This window comes from Ranitomeya imitator, chromosome 3 (assembly GCF_032444005.1).
Source record: "Ranitomeya imitator isolate aRanImi1 chromosome 3, aRanImi1.pri, whole genome shotgun sequence".
Lineage (NCBI taxonomy): Eukaryota > Metazoa > Chordata > Amphibia > Anura > Dendrobatidae > Ranitomeya > Ranitomeya imitator.
The window spans coordinates 690117865-690142682 of record NC_091284.1 but is presented as its reverse complement, the minus strand read 5'-3'; the positions used below and the strand labels follow the sequence as shown (position 1 = coordinate 690142682).

Here is a 24818-nt window from a genome sequence, read left to right as displayed (position 1 = left end):
TCATAGGAATATGACGAGAAGATAACCAAACCAAGTCCCCAACCCGAAGTCGGGGACCCACACAGCGTCTGCGATTAGCGAAACGTTGAGCCTTCTCCTGGGACAAAGTCAAATTGTCCACTACATGAGTCCAAATCTGCTGCAACCTGTCCACCACAGTATCCACACCAGGACAGTCCGAAGACTCAACCTGCCCTGAAGAGAAACGAGGATGGAACCCAGAGTTGCAGAAAAATGGTGAAACCAAGGTAGCTGAGCTGGCCCGATTATTAAGGGCGAACTCAGCCAAAGGCAAAAAGGACACCCAGTCATCCTGATCAGCAGAAACAAAGCATCTCAGATATGTTTCCAAGGTCTGATTGGTTCGTTCGGTCTGGCCATTAGTCTGAGGATGGAAAGCCGAGGAAAAAGACAAGTCAATGCCCATCCTACCACAAAATGCTCGCCAAAACCTCGAAACAAACTGGGAACCTCTGTCAGAAACGATATTCTCTGGAATGCCATGTAAACGAACCAAATGCTGGAAAAACAATGGCACCAAATCAGAGGAGGAAGGCAATTTAGACAAGGGTACCAAATGGACCATCTTAGAGAAGTGATCACAGACCACCCAAATGACTGACATCTTTTGAGAGACGGGAAGATCTGAAATAAAATCCATAGAGATATGTGTCCAAGGCCTCTTCGGGACCGGCAAGGGCAAAAGCAACCCACTGGCACGAGAACAGCAGGGCTTAGCCCGAGCACAAATCCCACAGGACTGCACAAAAGTACGCACATCCCGCGACAGAGATGGCCACCAAAAGGATCTAGCCACTAACTCTCTGGTACCAAAGATTCCAGGATGACCAGCCAACACCGAACAATGAACCTCAGAGATAACTTTATTCCTCCACCTATCAGGGACAAACAGTTTCTCCGCTGGGCAACGATCAGGTTTATTAGCCTGAAATTTTTGCAGCACCAGCCGCAAATCAGGGGAGATGGCAGACACAATTACTCCCTCTTTGAGGATACCCGCCGGCTCAGATACACCCGGAGAGTCGGGCACAAAACTCCTAGACAGAGCATCCGCCTTCACATTTTTAGAGCCCGGAAGGTATGAAATCACAAAGTCAAAACGGGCAAAAAACAATGACCAACAAGCTTGTCTAGGATTCAACCGCTTGGCGGACTCGAGATAAGTCAAGTTCTTATGATCAGTCAAGACCACCACGTGATGTTTAGCTCCTTCAAGCCAATGACGCCACTCCTCGAATGCCCACTTCATGGCCAGCAACTCTCGATTGCCCACATCATAATTTCGCTCAGCAGGCGAAAACTTCCTGGAAAAGAAGGCGCATGGTTTCATCACCGAGCAATCAGAACTTCTCTGCGACAAAACAGCCCCTGCTCCAATCTCAGAAGCATCAACCTCGACCTGGAACGGAAGCGAAACATCTGGTTGACACAACACAGGGGCAGAAGAAAAACGACGCTTCAACTCTTGAAAAGCTTCCACCGCAGCAGAAGACCAATTGACCAAATCAGCACCTTTCTTGGTCAAATCGGTCAATGGTTTAGCAATACTAGAAAAATTACAGATGAAGCGACGATAAAAATTAGCAAAGCCCAGGAACTTTTGCAGACTTTTCAGAGATGTCGGCTGAGTCCAGTTATGGATGGCTTGGACCTTAACAGGATCCATCTCGATAGTAGAAGGGGAAAAGATGAACCCCAAAAATGAAACCTTCTGAACACCAAAGAGACACTTTGATCCCTTCACAAACAAAGAATTAGCACGCAGGACCTGAAACACCATTCTGACCTGCTTCACATGAGACTCCCAATCATCCGAGAAGATCAAAATGTCATCTAAGTACACAATCAGGAATTTATCCAAGTACTCTCGGAAGATGTCATGCATAAAGGACTGAAACACTGATGGAGCATTGGCAAGTCCGAATGGCATTACTAGATACTCAAAATGGCCCTCGGGCGTATTAAATGCAGTTTTCCACTCATCGCCTCGCTTAATACGCACAAGATTATACGCACCACGAAGATCTATCTTGGTGAACCAACTAGCCCCCTTAATCCGAGCAAACAAATCAGATAATGGCTAGGGGTACTGAAATTTAACCGTGATCTTATTTAGAAGGCGGTAATCTATACAAGGTCTCAGTGAACCATCCTTCTTGGCTACAAAAAAGAACCCTGCTCCTAATGGCGACGATGACGGGAGAATATGCCCCTTCTCCAAAGACTCCTTCACATAACTCCGCATAGCGGCGTGCTCAGGCACAGATAAATTAAACAGTCGACCTTTTGGGAATTTACTACCAGGAATCAAATCGATAGCACAATCACAATCCCTATGCGGAGGTAGGGTATCGGACTTGGGCTCATCAAATAAATCCCGGTAATCAGACAAGAACTCAGGAACCTCAGAAGGGGTGGATGACGAAATAGTCAGAAATGGGACATCACCATGTACCCCCTGACAACCCCAGCTGGACACAGACATGGATTTCCAATCTAAAACTGGATTATGGACTTGTAGCCATGGCAACCCCAACACGACCACATCATGCAGATTATGCAACACCAGAAAGCGAATAACCTCCTGATGTGCAGGAGCCATGCACATGGTCAGCTGGTTCCAGTACTGAGGCTTATTCATGGCCAAAGGCGTAGCATCAATTCCTCTCAATGGAATAGGACACTGCAAGGGCTCCAAGAAAAACCCACAACGCCTAGCATACTCCAAGTCCATCAAATTCAGAGCAGCGCCTGAGTCCACAAATGCCATGACAGAATATGATGACAAAGAGCAGATCAAGGTAATAGACAGAAGAAATTTTGACTGTACCATACCAATGGTGGCAGACCTAGCGAACCGCTTAGTGCGCTTAGGACAATCAGAGATAGCATGAGTGGAATCACCACAGTAGAAACACAGCCCATTCAGACGTCTGTGTTCTTGCCGTTCAACTCTGGTCAGAGTCCTATCGCACTGCATAGGCTCAGGTTTAAGCTCAGGTAATACCGCCAAATGGTGCACAGATTTACGCTCGCGCAAGCGTCGACCGATCTGAATGGCCAAAGACATAGACTCATTCAGACCAGCAGGCATAGGAAATCCCACCATGACATCCTTAAGGGCTTCAGAGAGACCTTTTCTGAAAATAGCTGCGAGCGCACCTTCATTCCACTGAGTGAGTACGGACCACTTTCTAAATTTCTGACAATATACCTCTATTTCATCCTGACCCTGACACAGAGCCAGCAAATTCTTCTCTGCCTGATCCACAGAATTAGGCTCATCGTACAGCAATCCGAGCGCCAGGAAAAATGCATCGATATTACTTAATGCAGGATCCCCTGGCGCAAGGGAAAATGCCCAGTCCTGAGGATTGCCACGCAAAAAAGAAATAACGATCCTAACTTGTTGAACTGGGTCACCAGAGGAGCGAGGTTTCAAAGCCAGAAATAGTTTACAATTATTTTTGAAACTCAGAAATTTAGTTCTATCTCCAAAAAACAAATCAGGAATAGGGATTCTCGGTTCTAACATAGAATTCTGAACCACAAAGTCTTGAATACTTTGTACTCTTGCCGTGAGCTGATCCACACATGAAGACAGACCTTTAATGTCCATTGCTACACCTGTGTCCTGAACCACCCAAATGTCTAGGGGAAAAAAAAAGGCAAAACACAGTGCAAAGAAAAAAAAATGGTCTCAGAACTTCTTTTTTCCCTCTATTGAGAATCATTAGTACTTTTGGCCTCCAGTACTGTTATGAAAGGTAATTCAGTACCACAATGAACATAGAGGTCAGCGCACATACAGTGACCTGGCAATAACCCAAAAAACAAGAACGAGCTCTGAGACGTGGGAACTCTGTTGACCGCAATCCCTAATCCTCTCCAAACCACACTAAAGGCAGCCGTGGATTGCGCCTAACGCTCCCTATGCAACTCGGCACGGCCTGAGAAACTAGTTAGCCTGAAGATAGAAAATAAGCCTACCTTGTCTCAGAGAAATACCCCAAAGGAAAAGGCAGCCCCCACATATAATGACTGTGAGTTAAGATGAAAAGACAAACGTAGAGATGAAATAGATTTAGCAAAGTGAGGCCCAACTTTCTGAACAGAGCGAGGATAGGAAAGGTAACTTTGCGGTCAACACAAAACCCTACAAAAACCACGCAAAGGGGGCAAAAAGACCCTCCGTACCGAACTAACGGCACGGAGGTACACCCTCTGCGTCCCAGAGCTTCCAGCAAGCAGTAAAAAACAAATTGACAAGCTGGACAGAAAAAAACAGCAACAAAATAGCAAAGAGGAACTTAGCTATGCAGAGCAGCAGGCCACAGGAACGATCCAGGAGGAAACAGGTCCAATACTAGAACATTGACTGGAGGCCAGGATCAAAGCACTAGGTGGAGTTAAATAGAGCAGCACCTAACGACTTCCCACACACCTGAGGAAGGAAACTCAGAAGCCGCAGTACCACTTTCCTCCACCAACAGAAGCTCACAGAGAGAACCAGCCGAAGTACCACTTGTGACCACAGGAGGGAGCTCTGCCACAGAATTCACAACAATATACATATATATATATATATATATATATATATATATATATATATATATATATATATATATATATATATACAGTCATGGACAAAAGTTTTGAGAATGAGACAAATATTAATTTTTCCAAAGTCTACGGCTTCATTTTTTCTAATGGCAATTTGCATATACTCCTGAATGTCAGAGTGATCAGCTTAACAGCAATTACTGTACTTGCAAAGTCAATATTTGCCCAGAAAATGAACTTTAACCCCCAAAACACATTTCCACATCATTGCAGTCCTGCCTTAAAAGGAGCAGCTAACATCGTTTTAGTGATTGATCCATTAACACAGGTGTGGGTGTTGATGAGGACAGGGCTGGCGATCAATCAGTCATGATTAAGTAAGAATGACATCACTGGACACTTTAAAAGGAGGCTGGTGCTTGGTATCATTGTTTCTCTTCAGTTAACCATGGTTATCTCTAAAGAAACATGTGCAGCCATCATTGCCCTGCACAAAAATGGCCTAACAGGGAAGAGTATCGCAGCTACAAAGATTGCACCTCAGTCAACAATCTATCGCATCATCAAGAACTTCAAGGAGAGAGCTTCCATTGTTGTCAAAATGGCTCCAGGGTGCCCGAGAAAGACCAGCAAGCGCCAGGACCGTTTCTTAAAACTGTTTCAGCTGCGGGATCGGACTACCAGCAGTGCCGAGCTTGCTCAGGAATGGCAGCAGGCTGGTGTGAGTGCTTCTGCACGCACTGTGAGGCGGAGACTCTTTGAGCAAGGCCTGGTTTCAAGGAGGGCAGCAAAGAAGCCACTTCTCTCCAGAAAAAACATCAGGGACCGACTGATATTCTGCAAAAGGTACAGGGAGTGGACTGCTGAGGACTGGGGCAAAGTCATTTTCTCTGATGAATCCCCTTTTCGATTGTTTGGGACATCTGGAAAACAGCTTATTCGGAGAAGAAGAGGTGAGTGCTACCACCAGTCTTGTCTCATGCCAACTGTAAAGCATCCTGAAACCATTCATGTGTGGGGTTGCTTCTCAGCCAAGGGAATCGGCTCACTCACAGTCTTGCCTAAAAACACAGCCATGAATAAAGAATGGTACCAGAATGTCCTCCAAGAGCAACTTCTTCCAACCGTCCAAGAGCAGTTTGGCGCCCAACAATGCCTTTTCCAGCATGATGGAGCACCTTGCCATAAAGCAAAGGTGATAACTAAATGGCTCATGGAACAAAGCATAGAGATTTTGGGTCCATGGCCTGGAAACTCCCCAGATCTAAATCCCATTGAGAACTTGTGGTCAATCATCAAGAGACGGGTGGACAAACAAAAACCAACAAATTCTGGCAAAATGCAAGCATTGATTATGCAAGAATGGACTGCTATCAGTCAGGATTTGGCCCAGAAGTTGATTGAGAGCATGCCAGGGAGAATTGCAGAGGTCTTGAAGAAGAAGGGACAACACTGCAAATATTGGCTTGCTGCATTAACTCATTCTAACTGTCAATATAACCTATTGGTGCTCATAATATGATTGCAATTATATTTCTGTATGTGATATAAACATCAGACAAACACTAATAAAAACCAGAGGGCAGCAGATCATGTGAAAATATAATTTTGGTGTCATTCTCAAAAATTTTGGCCATGACTGTACACACACAGGGCTGCTACTAAGAATTTTGGGGCCCCATACTGGCAAAATTTTCAGGGCCCCCTTGAGACTCCGTCCAGGCTCCACCCCAGCCCCGCCTCCACCCCTCGAACTGTCCACAGCCCCACTGCCAACTCTTGGGAAAACTCCACTTCTCACCAATCTCACATTAACAGTTCCCATCACCAGATCACACATATAACCAGCAGCCTTTGTTTTAACCAAAAGATTTTTTAAGCCGCCACCATGACACGGTAGACTCTTTTGGTCGGGCCCTACTCTAACCTATTAAACATTTGTTAAAATATGCAATACAATTTTGGTATATTTATACATTTTTAAAATGACCAATATTATCACACACAAGGGACAAATCCCACCGTACCATGACTAGACACCATATTACCACCACATAGTGACCCATAATACCACATACAAAGAACATATACCGCCACACCATGTCCAGACCACATATGAAAACCACAGTGACCTAATAATATCACATACAAGGGACAAATACCGCCACACCATGACCAGGCCACATATTACCACCACATGGTGACCAGTAATACCACATACAAGGAACAAATACCACCACGCCATGGCCAGATAACATATTACCACCACTTTGTGACTGAATGCTACAATACTGATCAGTAATAAAAAAAAACACAATACTAATATCACCATATGTGCCATTATACACAGGAGATCTGTACTTAGTATGTAGTGTTAGTGTAAAGGTAATACAGTAATCACTGGGTGACATTGTACACAGTAGCTCTGTATATAGTGTATAATGTAAAGGTAATACAGTGATCACTGGTGACATTGTGCACAGGACCGCTGTATATAGTATGCAGTGTATAGTGTCAGTGTATAGGTAACACACTGACCCACCAGTGACGCCTCTAGGTGAAGTTTTTCATCTTCATCCAGCACAGATCGACATCACTTCTTCCAGCCAGGGCTTGTCTCTGCAGGAAATAACACAGTTATCTAGAGCACAGCTTGCAGAACACATGACTTATTTTTTTCCCAACTTCTACACTACACCAAATGAAGAAAAAAAAGAAACATAGTATCACTCTGCACAGTAACAGGACTGCCCCTCCCATTTAAAACAGTATCCTCAAAAAAGAAAATACATCACTGCAGTAATAATATCCCTTAATTAGCCCCTATGGTAATAATTTCCTCCATCCTGGCCCCCGTGTATCTCATTCCTGGCTTCAGCCATATGTTCTCCCATCCTGCCCTCATGAGTATCCATTCTGCCCCATATGATCTCCCCATCCTACCCCATCTGTCCCGTGATCCTGCCCCATCTGTCCCATTATCCTGCCCTATCTGTCCCATGATCCTGCCCCATCTGTCCCATGATCCTGTCCCATGAACCTGCACCATTTGTCTCCATCCTGCCCCATCTGTCTCCATCCTCCCCATCTGTCTCCATCCTGCCCCATCTGTCTCCATCCTGGCCCATATTCCTGCCGCATCTGTCTCCATCCTGCACCATGTCTCCAATCATGCCCCCTGTGTCTCCAATCCAGCCCCGTGTCTCCAATCCTGCCCCGTGTCTCCAGTCCTGCCACCATGTCTCCCATCCTGCCCCCTGTGTCTCCACTCCTGCCCCGTGTCTCCAATCCTGCCATGTTTCCAATCCTGCCCCCATATCTTTCATTCTGCCACCTGTGTCTCCAATCCTGCCCCCATATCTCCAATCCTGCCTGTTATGGACCTGGTGGTTAGGAGCACCCGGTACGACCTGATAGTTAAACTGACACAGGACAAGCTCTGGGATGTGGGAACTCTGCTGACCGCAACCCCTAATCCTATCACAACAACTAGAAATAGCCGTGGAGCGTTCCTGACTCTCCCTAGACGCCTCTTCACAGCCTAAGAGCTAGCTAGCCCTAGAGATAGAAAATAAAGCCTACCTTGCCTCAGAGAAATTCCCCAAAGGAAAAGGCAGCCCCCCACATATATTGACTGTGAGTAAAGATGAAAGTCACAAACGCAGAAATGAAACAGGTTTCAGCAAAGGGAGGCCAGACTTACTAAACAGACAGAGGATAGGAAAGGTATCTTTGCGGTCAGCACAAAAAAATACAAAAGACCACGCAGAGTGTGCAAAAAGACCTCCGCACCGACTAACGGTGCGGAGATGCCACTCTGCATCCCAGAGCTTCCAGCTAGTAAAGCAAAATCATGATATCCAGCTGGACAAGGCAACAATGAACAAATAATAACTGGAAGGAACTTAGCTTCTGCTGGAGTAGACAGGTCACCAGAAAGATCCAAGAGCGAACTGAACAAATGCAGGAACATTGACAGCTGGCATGGAGTAACGATCTGAGTGGAGTTAAATAGAGCAGCCAACCAAAGGATAAATCACGTCACCTGTGGAAGGAACCTCAGAAGCAGCAGCTCCACTCACAGCCACCAGAGGGAGTCCATGGACAGAACTCGCCGAAGTACCATTCACGACCACAGGAGGGAGTTCGACAACAGAATTCACAACACCTGCCACCATGTCTCCAATCATGCCCCCATATCTATCATCCTGCCACCATGTCTCCAATCCTGCCCCCTTATCTTCAATCCTGCCCGCATATCTTCAATCCTGCCCCTAATATCTCCAATCCTGCCCCTATGTCTCCAATCCTGCCACCATGTCTCCAATCCTGCCCCCATATCTTTCAGTCTGCCCCGTATCTTCAATCATGCCCCCTGTGTCTCCAATCATGCCCCTGTGTCTCCATTCATGCCCCCATATACTTTATCCTGCCCCATGTCTCCAATCCTGCCCCATGTGTCTCCATTCTGCCGCTTGTGTCTCCAAACCTGCCCCCTGTGTCTCCAATCCTGCCCCCTGTGTCTCCATTCTGCCCCGTGTCTCCAGTCATGCCCCCCGTGTCTCCAATCTTGCCCCCTGTCTCCATTCTGCCTCGTCTCTATTCTGCCCCCGGTAGGATGGACAATTGTCTCCATCCTGCCGGCTTGCCGCTTTCAATAAAAATAAAAATAAAACCTTTCCTCTTACCTTGCCGTGCTCCTGCGGCGAGCGATGTTCCCTCCAGGCTGAAAGCACGCACTCGCTGGCCAATGACACGGCGACATGAGCTGACGTCAGCTGCCAGCCTCCGATTGGCTGGCGGCTTTAACTATTGCCCGAACCCACACGGCAATAGAGTAATTGAACCCTGCGTCTCGGACAGATGGGGGTTGTGCTCACTGCCCAACACCGATCATGCAGGACGCTTTGCATTTGCCACAGAACACCATGATTGGCAAATTCGCCACTGGTGCCCTGTGCTCTTCACAGATGAAAGCAAGTTCATACTGAGCACATGTGACAGATGTGACAGAGTCTGGAGATGCCATGGAGAGCGATCTGCTGCCTGCAACATCCTTCAGCATGACCGTGGGCAGTGGGTCAATAATGGTGTGGGGTCACATTTCTTTGGAGGGCCGCGCAGCCCTCCATGTGCTCGCCAGAGGTAGCCTGACTGCCATTAGGTACAGAGAGGAGATCCTCAGACCCCTTGTGAGACCATATGCTGGTGCGATTGGCCCTGTGTTCTTCCTAATGCAGGACAATGCCAGACCTCATGTGACTGGAGTATGTCAGCAGTTCCTGCAAGATAAAGGCATTGAAGCTATGGACTGGCTCACCCGTTCCCCAGACCTGAATCTGATTGAACACATCTAGGACATCATGTCTCGCACCATCCACCAACGTCGCTTTGCACCACAGACTGTCCAGGACTTGGCGGATGCTTTAGTCCAGGTCTGGGAGGAGATCCCTCAGGAGACCATCAGGAGCATGCCCAGGCGTTGTAGGGAGATCATACAGGCATGTGTAGGCCACACATACTACTGAGCATCATTTCCTAGTCTTGAGGCATTTCCACTGAAGTTGGATCAGTCTGTAACTTCATTTTCCACTTTGATTTTGAGCATCATTCCAAATCCAGACCTCCGTGGGATATTAGTTGTGATTTACGTTGATCATTTTTAGGTTTTATTGTTCTCAACACATTCCACTATGTAATGAATAAAGATTTACAATTGGAATATGTCGTTCAGTGATATCTAGGATGTGGGAATTTAGTGTCCCCTTTATTTTTTTGAGCAGTGTATATATATATATATATATATATATATATATATATATATATATATATATGTGCTTGGAGACACTATCATACAGATAGCAATCAAAAAATGAGTTGTCATGTTTGCATTAATCCCAGAGATGTAGCTAGGGTTTTGGTTTCAGGGGGAAGGGGGGGGGGGGAAGTGGGCAAACTTCGAAGTGGACTCCTCAACAGGTAACCTTGATTACAAATGGGTGATGCACCCTAATAATGGAGGAGAACTTGAGCAGATGACAGCGATGTTGCTGAAAATAATCTCTACACAGAGACCAATATTGATATTACCGCTAGATAATCAGTGGTAGATACTAGTCCTACGGAACATATAAGAGATCACAGTACATTTACAGATGGTGACTTAAAGCTGACATTCTTTCTGATGAAATCGTTCCATTTTCCCATCTTTTCCATCTGCCCCAGACCGACATGATGACTTCTCCAGCCAGGACTCGTCTGCAGAGATTACCACACAGACACATTTCACTTCTCTTATTTTCAGACCCATCACCATCTATTCCCAACCTGCACAAACTCCTTATCCTGCTGATACCCAATACTGAGCTGTTGCTGAGGTATGTGTCCCTATTACTGCACCTGCTCTGTGGAACAGTGTGCCTCTAAATGGTAAAACAAACCTCTAGAATACAGTAATGTTGTGTGCAAGTGCCCTAGAAAACAGTGCCCACATTTTGTCCCCTAGAAAGTAATAATGCCCACTGTGTACCACTTTGACAGTCACAGTAACCTAAGTTCCCCTATAACAATAAGTGCCCACTTTACATTTAATAAAGTCCCGAGTCTCCCCCCCCCCCCCTGTACAGCTCCCCTATACACAGTATGATGTCCCCTCACTGTATAGTACCATCCACACAGTATACTGGCTGCTTAGTAGCCCTCAAACTGTTTAATGGCGCCAACACTGTATGATGGTCCCTCACTGTAATCTCCACACTGTATGATGGCCCCCACATAGTATAATGCACCAGCTAGTCCTCAAAATAGTATAATGCACTCCTCATAGGCAGACTCTATATAGTTTAATGTACTCCCCATAGGCAGACTATATAGTATAATGCACTCCCATAGGTAGATTCTATATTGTATAATGCATTCTCCATAGGCACACTCTATAGTATGCTGCACTCCCCATAGACAGACTCTATATTGAATAATGCGCCCCGATAGGCAGACTCTATAGTATGATGCACCCCCTATAGGCAGACTCGATAGTATTCTGAAACCCCCATAGGCAGACTCTATAGTATAATGCACTCCCCATAGGCAGATTCTATAGTATAATGCACCTCCCCATAGACAGATTTATAGTATACTTCACTCTCCATAGGCAGACTATATAGTATAATGCACTCCCCATAGGCAGACTCTATAGTATAATGCACCCCCATAGGCAGACTCTATAGTATAATGCACTCCCCATAGGCAGACTCTATAGTATAATGCACCCCCATAGGCAGACTTTATAGTATACTTCACTTCCCTTAGGCAAACTCTATAGTATAATGCACCCGCCATAGGCAGACTATATAGTATAATGCACTCCCCATAGGCAGATTTTATATTGTATAATGCACCCCCCATAGGCAGACTCTATAGTATAATTCACTCCCCATAGGCAGACTCTATAGTATAATGCACCCCCCATAGGCAGACACTAAAGTATAATGCAACCCCCCATAGGCAGACAGTCAGACTCTATAACATAGTGCACATCATAAAAACAATAAATACAATACTCACCTCTCTTCCTTGTTCCTCTGCTGCTCTGAGCTCCCGCACATCTTTGGACAGCGGGCACCAAGTATTTACATCATCGAAACCCCTATCAGTGTCTGCATCAGGGAAGTCAGACACTGACAGGGGGAATGATGGGAGAGGAATTGTAATGCTCCCTCTCTCATCAATGTGGTCAACTGTATCAGCATCCAACCGATACAGGTGAACTTGCAATGATGGGCTGGGGGGGTACTGCTGGCACTGCCCCCCCCCACCTGTTCAGGGGCCCCATAGCAGCTGAGTGACTCTCTGCTCTGCCACAGAGTGCAACTGTATGGGCACACTGGGCACGCCGATACAGTTTACAGTATCGTGGCTCTGGGTGGTCCCCTCAGAGTACGGGGCCCGGGGCGACCACCCCCTCTGCCCCCCCGGTAGCTACACTACTGATTAATCCTATAAGTCAAGATATATCTTAAAAAATGGCTATAAAACACAAGTGATATATAGCTGCGTAGTTAGAAGAAGGGAAGGCTGAATCCTCAAAAGATGAAGGACTTTACCAATATATATATATATATACTTTTCTACAATATTGCAATGTCATCAATGGCAGAGATAGATACAGTGGGTACGGAAAGTATTCAAACCCCTTTACATTTTTCACTCTTTGTTTCATTGCAGCCACTTGGTAAATTCAAATAATTTCATTTTTTTCTTATTAACCCCTTTACCCCCAAGGGTGGTTTGCACGTTAATGACCGGGCCAATTTTTACAATTCTGACCACTGTCCCTTTATGAGGTTATAACTCTGGAACACTTCAACGGATCCCGGTGATTCTGAGGCTGCCATCACACTAGCAGTATTTGGTCAGTATTTTACATCAGTATTTGTAAGCCAAAACCAGGAGTGGGTGATAAATACAGAAGTGGTGCATATGTTTCTATTATACTTTTCCTCTAATTGTTCCACTCCTGGTTTTGGCTTACAAATACTGATGTAAAATACTGACCAAATACTGCTAGTGTGATGGCAGCCTCACATTGTTTTCTCGTGACATATTGTACTTCATGATAGTGGTAAAATTTCTTTGTTATTACCAGCGTTTAATTGTGAAAGAAATGGAAATTTGGCGAAAATTTTGAAAGTTTCGCAATTTTCCAATTTTGAATTTTTATGCAATTAAATCAGAGAGATATGTCACACAAAATACTTAATAAGTAACATTTCCCACATGTCTACCTTACAACAGCACAATTTTGGAACCAAAAATTTTTTTTTGTTAGGGAGTTATAAGGGTTAAAAGTTGACCAGCAATTTCTCATTTTTACAACACCATTTTTTTTTAGGGACCACATCTCATTTGAAGTAATTTTTAGGGGTCTATATGATAGAAAATAACCAAGTGTGATACCATTCTAAAAACTGCACCCCACAAGGGGCTCAAAACCACATTCAAGAAGTTTATTAACCCTTCAAGTGTTTCACAGGAATTTTTGGAATGTTTTAATTAAAAATGAACATTTAACTTTTTTTACAAAAAATTTACTTCAGCTCCAATTTGTTTTATTTTACCAAGGGTAACAGGAGAAAATTGACCCCAAAAGTTGTTGTACAATTTGTCCTGAGTACGCTGATACCCCATATGTGGGGATAAACCACTGTTTGGGCGCAAGGGAGAGCTCGGAAGGGAAGGAGCGCCATTTGACTTTTCAATGCAAAATTGACAGGAATTGAGATGGGACACCATTTTTAGCCCTCAGTTTTGTATTTTCCCAAGGGTAACAGGAGAAATTGGACCCCAAAAGTTGTTTTCCAATGTGTCCTGAGTACACTGATACCCCATATGTTGGGGTAAACCCCTGTTTGGGCGCACGGGAGAGCTCGGAAGGGAAGGAGCACTGTTTTACTTTTTCAGCGCAGAATTGGCTGGAATTAAGATCGGACGCCATGTCACATTTGGAGAGCCCCTGATGTGCCTAAACAGTGGTGTGTGGTGAGCACGTTGACCCATTAAGTGATTCACAGAAGTTTATAATACAGAGCTGTAAAAATAAAAAATCATATTTTTTTACAAAAATGATGTTTTCACCCCCAATTTTTTATTTTCCCAAGGGTAAGAGAAGAAATTGGACCACAAAGGTTGTTGTACAATTTGTCCTGAGTACGCTGATACCACATATGTGTGGGTAAACCACTGTTTGGGCGCAAGGGAGAGCTCGGAAGGGAAGGAGCGCCATTTGACTTTTCAATGCAAAATTGACAGGAATTGAGATGGGACACCATTTTTAGCCCTCAGTTTTGTATTTTCCCAAGGGTAACAGGAGAAATTGGACCCCAAAAGTTGTTTTCCAATGTGTCCTGAGTACACTGATACCCCATATGTTGGGGTAAACCCCTGTTTGGGCGCACGGGAGAGCTCGGAAGGGAAGGAGCACTGTTTTACTTTTTCAGCGCAGAATTGGCTGGAATTAAGATCGGACGCCATGTCACGTTTGGAGAGCCCCTGATGTGCCTAAACAGTGGAAACCCCACCAATTATAACTGAAACCCTAATCCAAACACACCCCTAACCCTAATCTCAACGGTAACCCTAACCACACCCTTAACCCTGACACGCCCCTAACCCTAATCCCAGCCCTATTCCCAACCGTAAATGTAATCCAAACCCTAACTTTAGCCCCAGCCCTAACCCAAACTTTTGCCCCAACCCTAACCCTAACTTTAGCCCCAACCCTAACTCTAACCCTAGCCCTAACCCTAGCCCTAACCCTAGCCCTAACCCTAGCCCTAACCCTAACCCTAGCCCTAACCCTAGCCTTAACCCTAGCCCTAACCCTAACCCTAGCCTAACACTAACACTAACCCTAGCCCTAACCCTAGCCCTAACCCTAACCCTAGCACTAACTCTAGCCCTAACCCTAATGGAAAAATGGAAATAAATACATTTTTTTATTTTTTCCTAACTAAGGGGGTGATGAAGGGGGGTTTGATTTACTTTTATATTGGGTTTTTTTATCCGATTTTTATGACTAGCAGCCGTCACACACTAAAAGACGCTTTTTATTGCAAAAAATATTTTTTGTGTTAACACATTTTGAGAGCTGTAATTTTTCCATATTTTAGTCCGTAGAGTCACGGGAGGTCTTGTTTTTTGCGGGACGAGTTGACGTTTTTATTGGTAACTTTCGGGCATGTGACATTTTTTGATCGCTTTTTATTCCGATTTTTGTGAGGCAGAATGACCAAAAACCAGTTATTCATGAATTTCTTTTGGGAGGGGCGTTTATCCCGTTCCGCGTTTGGTAGAATGGATAAAGCAGTTTTATTCTTCGGGTCAGTACGATTACAGCGATACCTCATTTATATCATTTTTTTATGTTTTGGCACTTTTATACGATATAAACTATTTTATAGAAAAAATAATTATTTGTGCATCACCTTATTCTGAGGACTATAACTTTTTTATTTTTTCGCTAATGATGCTGTATGGCGGCTCTTTTTTTGCGGAACAAGATGCCGTTTTTAGCGGTACCATGTTTATTTATATCCGTCTTTTTGATCGCGTGTTATTCCACTTTTTGTTCGGCGGTATGATAATAAAGCGTTTTTTGCCTTTTTTTAATGTTGTTCGCTGAAAGGGTTAACTAGTGCGACAGTTTTATAGGATGGGTCGTTTCGGACGCGGCAATACTAAATATGTGTACTTTTATTGTTTCTTTTTTATTTAGATAAAGGAATGTATTTAGTGGAACAATATTTTTATTTTTTTTTTGTTATTTATTTAGGATTTTTTTTTTCACACATGTAAAAAAAATTTTTTTTTACTTTTTTACTTTGTCCCGGGGAGGGGGGGAGGGGAATCACATTTTATTGACAGATCGCTGATCTGACACTTTGCTGTGCACTGTGTCAGATCAGCAATCACACAGGCACAGCAGGGACGCTTACCATTGCTTGCTCTGAGCAGGCGCTGGTAAGCCACCTCCCTGCAGGACCCGGATGCAGCCCCGTGGCCATTTTGGATCTGAGCTTGCAGGGAGGAGGAGGTTAAGAGACCCTCGCAGCAACGCGATCACATCACGTTGCTCCGCGGGTCTCAGGAAGCACGCAGGGAGCCCCCTCCCTGCGCGATGCTCCCTATACCGCCGGAACACTGCGATCATGTTTGATCGCAGTGTGCCGGGGGCTGGACGTACTATTCTGTCCTTGGGAAGTAGGGGCCACCCCACATGGACGGAATAGTACATCCAATGGCAGAAAGGGGTAAATGTACACTCTTACTAAAAGGAAAACAGAAATGTAGAAATTTTTGCACATTTCTTAAAAAAGAAAAACTGAAATGTCACATGGTCATAAGTATTCACACCCTTTGCTCAGTATTGAGTAGAAGCACCATTTTGAGCTAGTACAGCCATGAGTCTTCTTGGGAATGATGCAACAAGTTTTTCGCACCTGGATTTGGGGATCCTCTGCCATTCTTCCTTGCAGACCCTCTCCAGTTCCGTCAGGTTGGATTGTGAACGTTGGTTGACAGCCATTTTCAGGTCTCTCCAGAGATGGTCAATTGGGCTTACGTCAGAATTCTGACTGGGCCAGTCAAGAATGGTCACAGAGTTGTTCTGAATCCACAGTTGTCCTGAAGCCACTCGAGCTGTGTTCTTAGGGTCATTGTGTTCTTGGAAGGTGAGCCTTCAGCCAAGTCTGAGGTCCAGAGCACTTTGGAAGAGGTTTTTATCCAGGATATCTCTGTACTTGGCCGCATTCATGTTTCCTTCAATGGCAACCAGTTGTTCTGTCCCTGCAGCTGAAAAACACCCCCATAGCATGATGCTGCCGCCACCATGTTTCACTGCTGGGATTGTATTGTGCAGGTGATGGGCAGTGCCTGGTTTTCTCCACACATACCGCTGAATTATCACCAAGAAGGTCTATCTTTATCTCCTCAGACCAGAGAATCTTATTTCTCATAGTCTGGGAGTCCTTCATGTGTTTTTTTTAGCAAACTCTATGTGGGCTTTCAAATGTCTTGCACTGAGGAGAGGCTTCCGTTGGGCTACTCTGCCATAAAGGCCTGACTGGTGGAGGGCTGCAGTGATAGTTGACTTTGTGGAACTTTCTCCCATCTCCCTACTGCATCTCTGGAGCTCAGCCACAGTGATCTTGGGGTTCTTCTTTACCTCTCTCACCAAGGCTCTTCTCCCACGATTGCTCAGTTTGGCTGGATGGCCAGGTCTAGGTAGACTTCTGGTGGTCCCAAACTTCTTCCATTTAAGGATTATGGAGGCCACTGTGCTCTTAGGAACCTTGAGTACTGCAGAAATTCTTTTGTAACCTTGGCCAGATCTGTACCTTGCTACAATTCTGTCTCTGAGCTCCTTAGCAAGTTCCTTTGACCTCATGATTCTCATTTGGTCTGACATGCACTGTGAGCTGTGGGGTCTTATATAGACAGGTGTGTGCCTTTCCAAATCAAGTCCTATCAGTTTAACTAAACACAGCTGGACTCCAATGAAGGAGTAGAACCATCTCAAGGAGGATCAAAAGGAAATGGACAGCATGTGACTCAAATATAAGTGTCTGGGTAAAGGGTCTGAATACTTATGACCATGTGATATTTCAGTTTTTCTTTTTAATAAATATGCAAAAATTTCAACATTTCTGTTTTTTTTCAGTGAAGATGGGGTGCAGAGTGTACTTTCCGTACCAACTGTATATTGAGTAAAGTACAAAGTGCATGAATTAGTAATTAATAGAAAATACATTGACTTATTAAAATAAAAATAAAACACTGTATACAAAAATCCAATAAAGTGCAAGGGGAAATAGAAAGTAAGTCTGAAATAAGTGGCTGCAAAGTGCAAAAGTAGTGCTTCATATAATATGCTGCACTCTATGGCATAAATGACTAAGTCTTCCTCATAAGCATATAACGGTTGAGCCAGTCCTGCTGCATCCACACTAAGCAACTTTACATTGAGAACGACAACGATCCGTGACGTTGCAGCGTCCTGGATAGCGATCTCGTTGTGTTTGACACGCAGCAGCGATCTGGATCCCGCTGTGATATCGCTGGTCGGAGCTAGAAGGCCAGAACTTTATTTCGTCATCAGGTCGGCGTGTATCGTCATGTTTGACAGCAAAAGCAACGATGCCAGCAATGTTTTACATGGAGCTAGCGACCTGCGAGAACGATAAATGAGTTGCCGTTACGTCACTGGATCGCTCCTGCATCGTTTTGGAGTTGCTGTTTTTGACGTCTCTACAGCGACCTAAACAGCGACGCTCCAGCAATCTAGTTTAGGTCGGCTCGTTGTCTATATCGCTGCAGCGTCGCTGAGTGTGACGGTACCTTTAAAAGACCACACAGGAACAGAAGATATGAAACAGTAAACAAATTTAGACTGGAACAACCAAACCACATTGTCTCATGTGTTTCGCGGTCGCTTCATCAGGGGGCTGATCCTTTGATAGGAAATAAGCTTGGTGATAATGTCACTTTTCATTATGATAATATATCTTTCCACAAGAACAAAGAGTGGTAAAATGTTTCTTTATGAAAGGCATTAACTCAATGACAGTATCTATCTAAGTACCGTATATATGGTGGAAATTTAAAAATGAAAAATTTGAAAATTGCTCCACTACAAAACTCCTCTGATGACCGTTCTTCAAGTAAGTTAGAACCTGCTCAATGTGGAATATTATTTAACGTTAGTGAAGTTCATGTGTTACAGAATTTAGGTTGTCATAAATATGAGGAGGAACATCCAAGTATTTTATTCCAAGGAATTTATTCTGTTGATTCCAGAATTTTCTCCTCTACTTGATTTGGATAAATTATCAAATTACTTAAATTAAAAAAGGTGGGACGGGGATGTGAAGCTACAACTCGTCTAATTCATAACGAGCAGAGGCATACCTTATGCCAAAAATCTTCTGTTAATTTGAATTGGGTATCCTCAAAGCTCATATCAGCTACGCCCCTAGTTAAAAACCCTAATCATGGCCAGCTCTTTTCACTAACTATTGATATAAACCTGGAACATCTCTTCAAATGTAATTGACCATCTCAATTTACATTGCAATGTATAGTAAAGCATATGCATTGGCCAATTTTACACAAGGTTTTGGGTGAAGGGCTTAAATGACATATTTCAATTATTTATACAGATCCCAAGCCTTGACCTGAAAGATGGCTTTCGATTCAAAATCCTTCCTGGACGGCATGGTTGGAGTAGGGGACATGATTCTTCTTGATTCTCTCTCTGAGGATTCTCTACTCCAGAACCTAAAGGAACGTTTCCAGCATGATGAGATCTATGTAAGTCCAACCACCCTCATCCCATTATGTAATAACTGCAAAGTGCTTAGCCTCTGTTCACATGCCATTCTAAGTAGATCAATATTACTTTTGTCAGTACTTTTGTTATATTACTATTACTACAATTATTACTTTATTATTCTATATTCTCAATATGAATTTTGTGGGGTGGAGTGTATCACGTTCAGTTGTGGCTGCACACAGAATCCTAAGCGAAATATAAAAAATACAATTGAATTTTTTCTTTTTGTATTGTACTTGGTCAAAGTAGTAATTGAAATAGATCAATAAACTGTACTTAAGTGTGCAGACGTATTCTTTCATTTTATAGAAAATCTGCATTATCTGCATTATTTATGTCCTCTATTTAAATTAACTCTCTGTTTCCAAGAAAATACAAGTAAAACAAGCATAGCACATAGTAGTGGATGTGAGCCGTGAAGACAGAGGCTAAACCTACTTCTTACAAATGTGACCTTGCACCAGGTTCTGCTTACTAAGATAAGATAGAAGAAGATAAGGGAATAGCATGAACCAGGAGACAGCAAGGATAGGATAAGTGGAAGATGGCATGTAATCATAGTCATGAACCGTGTGATAAGATGCATACCAATAGTTCTCCATGTTTGGGCATTTTTTACTTTCAATTATTAGATTAGATTTTTTTGTGATAAGAAAGGGAGTGTTTATTATTCATCTGCTTCACCCTTCTCTATCATGGTTGCCTTTGCTTGACGTATGTATTTTTCAACCATTCTTACTTTGTATTGTCACTTTCATACCTTCATTATTGTTGTGGAATTGCCGTATGTGTATCTGTATGTGATAGTGGAGAGTAGCAGCCAGTGTAGGACTAGGATGCCAAGGGCCCACCAGTAACACTGAATCCAGGGGCCTAATGTTCACCTACATGTAAATATTACATTACCCTCGTTCCCAAATTTATATGATAAAAAACTGAGTAGTTTGTTGAATGAGTTACAAAATGCTGCCATTATGAATCAGGTGTATTTGGCCAGCTACTGCTCAAAAAGGAGAGAGAGGGAGCCCTCTTCTGCACAGGGGCCCACCAGGGCATTGACCTCTTCCCCTGTGGGCCAGTCCGAGACTGTCTTAACTTGTACTAAATTTATTGTCTGTACATGTCCCCGCTTAATTGTAAAGTGCTGCGGAATATGTTGGCGCTATATAAATAAAAATTATTATTATTAGTAGTAGTAGTAGCAGCATTATTTGCCAGTAGGTCCAATTTTGTTTTGTTGCTGTGCCTAAAATATAAGTGATTAGAAAGACACTAGGGGTTTCCTTTAGACAACATTATCTGTGGCACTAAACGACCCCCGATCGGCTACATGTTAGCTGATTGTTGGTCGTTTGTTAGGCCATAGTTCCAATGTGCACAGAACGATCTGTTATAGACGGCTGTGTGCACACGTTGCGGTTTTTTCGCGTTTTTTTGCTATAAAACTGCAAAAAAACGCATACAATAAGCATCCCATCATTTAGAATGAATACTGCATGTTTTGTGCACATGATGCGTTTTTTTCCACAAAAAAAACGCATTGCGGTAAAAACCGCAGCATGTTCATTAATTTTGCGTTTTTTTTGCGGATTTCCCACTCCAAAATGCATTGGGAAGTGTCCGGAAAAAAACGCGTCAAAACCGCGGCAAAAACACATCAAAACCGCGGCAAAAACGCATGCTGTTTTCTTGCAGATTTCTTGCAGAAAATGTCTGGAATTCTCAGGAATTTTCTGCGAGAAATCCTGAACGTGTGCACATAGCCTTATAGATTGGTTCAGTGTGCATAGGATATTATTTGTGTTTACATAATATGATTTGCTGCTGTAAATGATAATTTTTAAGCTTGCCAAAAAATTATTTCATCCAGTGAATAAACATTTTTGTTCATTAGGTGATTGGCAGCCTGTTTACACCGATAATCTGGGAAGTAACCTTTTTAAGAATTCTTGTTTCTGATAATCGTGCAGTATAAATGCTCCCTTAATATTTATGAACATGTGATACATACGGGTCAATGTTTTTCAAATGCTTCTCGGCAACTGATAGCTTTGTGTCCACTAGAGCGCTGACTTAGGAACCATCAGATGGAGCTATCATACTTTGCGAACAGTTGAGTCTGGGCGTGGTAGTGTATAGATATGAGCAATGGTTTCGTGGTGACATTGGACTTTTTCATATCCAATAAATGTTAACTAAATGCCACAGGCTACCAGAATATTGTTGCCAATATTTGCCATCTCTTTTCAGTCACATTCCAGCCATCTCCTGACCATTAGGAATGTGTTTTGAGAAGTTGGGGAAATGGGAGACACACAGAATCAAATAGCAGCCAAGAGTTCTGCAGCAGCTGCCTGATGGCATTATAATCTGTAACCAGTTTCCTGCACTATCAGAGTTCAGGTTATGCTGAACATTGTTCCTACCTTCTATGGAAAGTGTTATGTAAAGAAAAAGAGGCCATTCTTAATAATTATCCCATTCATGCAGCCAACTGAATAGTTGTCATATGTCAGGTAGCACGTCCACCTCGTCCACACCCTCCACTCCTCCAAATAAGACCATGGCACTACTCAAAAGCTAGTCCTGTTTCATCCAATAAACCAGTAACATTTCCAGGATTTATCCTGTCTAATGTATCCATCTCACATGCCCTCTTCTAATATTCCAGACTTACATAGGCAATGTCGTCATATCAGTGAACCCCTACAAGCAACTTTCCATTTACACACCTGAGAAAGTGGAGGAATACCGAAACTGCAATCTGTACCAGCTGAAGCCACACATGTAGGTGTAATAAAGGGAACCTTTGTATTGATTTGGAAACTTCCATCAATCAATAATTACTGCGTTTATGTATGGAAATCACATACCACAGTAAAGGCATTCACCAAAAGGAGAAGCAAAGTAAAAAAAAATGCAGGCGTAAGCACAGATCTCAAAGGGCAAGGTGAAAGATATGCAAAAGTGGACTAATCGTCTGCATAATGTCCATTGGTGTCTGGAAATAACACGTTACTCATGTTTTTACCTTACTGTCCTTTTAAAAAAAATCATACTTATTAATTGCAAGTGCGTAAAACATTCTACATGTAACAGACAATGCAAATACAAAGGCAAATCCATACAGATTAAAGGGGTTGTCCAAGACTTTTTTTCATAGGAGTAAAAACTAACAGGCAGGTAGTTGCTAACTACCTGCCTGTTCTACCTAGTGATGGCTCAGAGCAGTCACAGACCACTCCTGCCGGCGATTCCGCTGCTCCACACCAACAGAGCGGCTCTTCCTCTTCCAGTCTGCTCTGTCGACACGGCGTGACTGCTGTCATCTTTCTGTTTGACCGCAGGCTGCCTGTAGTTAGGCAGTAGTGGAGAGAAGGATGTCATCAGCTTGACGTCGGTAGTTAGTCACACTCCTTCAACAGAGCCAAGCACAAGAGAAGCCACTGCTCTGTCAATGTGAAGGCAGCAAAAACCACTGAATCGCTGTCAGGAACGGTCTGTGAAGGCTCTGTGCCGGTAGAGAGTGGCGACTTGCACTAAAGGCAGGTAGATAGCAATTACTTGCCTGTTAATTGTTAGGCACATTTTTTAAAAAAAATAGTCCCTGATAATCACATTAAACTAGCTACACTTTTTACACATATAGCTCAGGCAAAAATTAAGAGACCACCACATCAAAACCCTGTCATGGGCAGCCCAATCTCCAGACTTGAACCCCATTGAAAACCTCTGGAATGTAATCAAGAGGATGATGAATAGTCACAAGCCATCAAACATAGAAGAACTGCTTACATTTCTGTGCCAGAAGCAGTGTGAAAGACTGGAGGAAAGCATGCCAAGACGCATGAAAGCTGTGATTAAAAATCATGGTTATTCCACAAAATATTGATTTCTGAACATTCCCTGAGCTAAAACATTAGTATTGTTGTTTCTAAATGATTATGAACTTGTTTTCTTTGCATTATTTGAGGTCTGAAAGCTCTGGGTTTTTAGTTGTGATCATTTTTCTTTGTCAGAAAAAAATACAAAATTTATTGCTTGGAAATTCGGAGACATGTTGTCAGAAGTTTAAAGGTTAAAAGAACAATTTACATTTTACTCAAAAGTATAAATATAAAGAGAAAAATCAGACAAACTGAACATTTTGTAGTGGTCTCTTAATTTCTGCCAGAGCGGTGTGCTGATTGTTGTGCAGAAGCCTCTTTGCTCTTTCTGTGCTTTCAGTTCTGGGGCAATTTGCAGGACATAAAATAATCACACATGGACTGATTTCTATGAACATGTTTAATGACGTCCCGAGGGATTTCAGGCAGCATATCCTTAGCAAATGACCCTACTAAACTCAGACTCAGACCGATCCTATAAATAATATAAATATATACTAGAAATAAATACTATAGATATATACAATGTAGTGACATGGATAAATATTGTAGATACATACTATAAATTGATAAGTATTGTACATAAATACTATACATAGATAAGTACTGTATACTATACAAAAGATAAATAAATATTGTACATAAATACTAAGTATTGTAGATAGGTACTATACATAGATGCATATTGTAGATACATACTGCAGATTCTATAGATACAGCAGTGAGATAGACGTGTGCACTTCTATAGTATGTGTAGTACAATGACACCACTGGTATAGTAAATATACCATTGCCGGCCTCTTGGGACCCTTCACTTGTGCTATATATATCCACATGGCAATCATGTAGTAAAGACAAAGGAAAAATTATTCATTAAAGAGACTTCTGAGATAACATTTATAGTAACATAGTTTTTAGGGTCGAAGGAAGACTTTAAGTCCAGCTAGAGCAGAAGCAGACATACCATTAGTGCAACCTGGGCAGCTGCACAGGGGTCTAAGAACTAAGGGGGCCGCTACTATCTCCAAAGCAGGTGGAATTGGGCATTATGATGAGCTATTGGACTGCAAAGGGCCCATATATTGCCCCCATACAGGGGCCCTCTTCTGTCTGTGTCCACTCCTAGGCTACAGTAGTAAGGAAATATCACCCATGGTGAGGAAGCTCCATTCTAAATACTACTTATATTAAAAGGCTATTCCCTTCTTCAATATACAGTATATGGCATATCATATGGCAATATCATGTATCTGTTACATGCTCATGAGTCCAGATTAATACCCCCCAAATTATACACGCACTCACATCAGAAATCTGTATATAATAATAATGCATGTAGGAATGCTAATATATGGTTAACAAATGGCAAACACGTAAAATCTCTTAAAATATTAGATATTATAAGAAATGACGTTACTGAATAATTCAGTGAATGATTTTATGATTGGTAAAAGGAAACT

General features: G+C 43.0%; 1 protein-coding gene across 2 annotated transcripts in view; it reads left to right on the top strand.

Annotated features, from left to right (window-relative positions):
• Positions 1–24818, top strand: part of MYO1A (myosin IA) — a 109168-nt gene that overhangs the window by 20006 nt on the left and 64344 nt on the right. For both annotated transcript variants that reach the window (XM_069758531.1, XM_069758532.1), the window contains exons 2-3: positions 19299–19449; positions 22143–22258. In XM_069758531.1, coding sequence (XP_069614632.1) covers positions 19321–19449; positions 22143–22258 — 245 coding nt within the window. In that variant the 5' untranslated portion in view covers positions 19299–19320. The remainder of the gene's footprint in view (positions 1–19298; positions 19450–22142; positions 22259–24818) is intronic.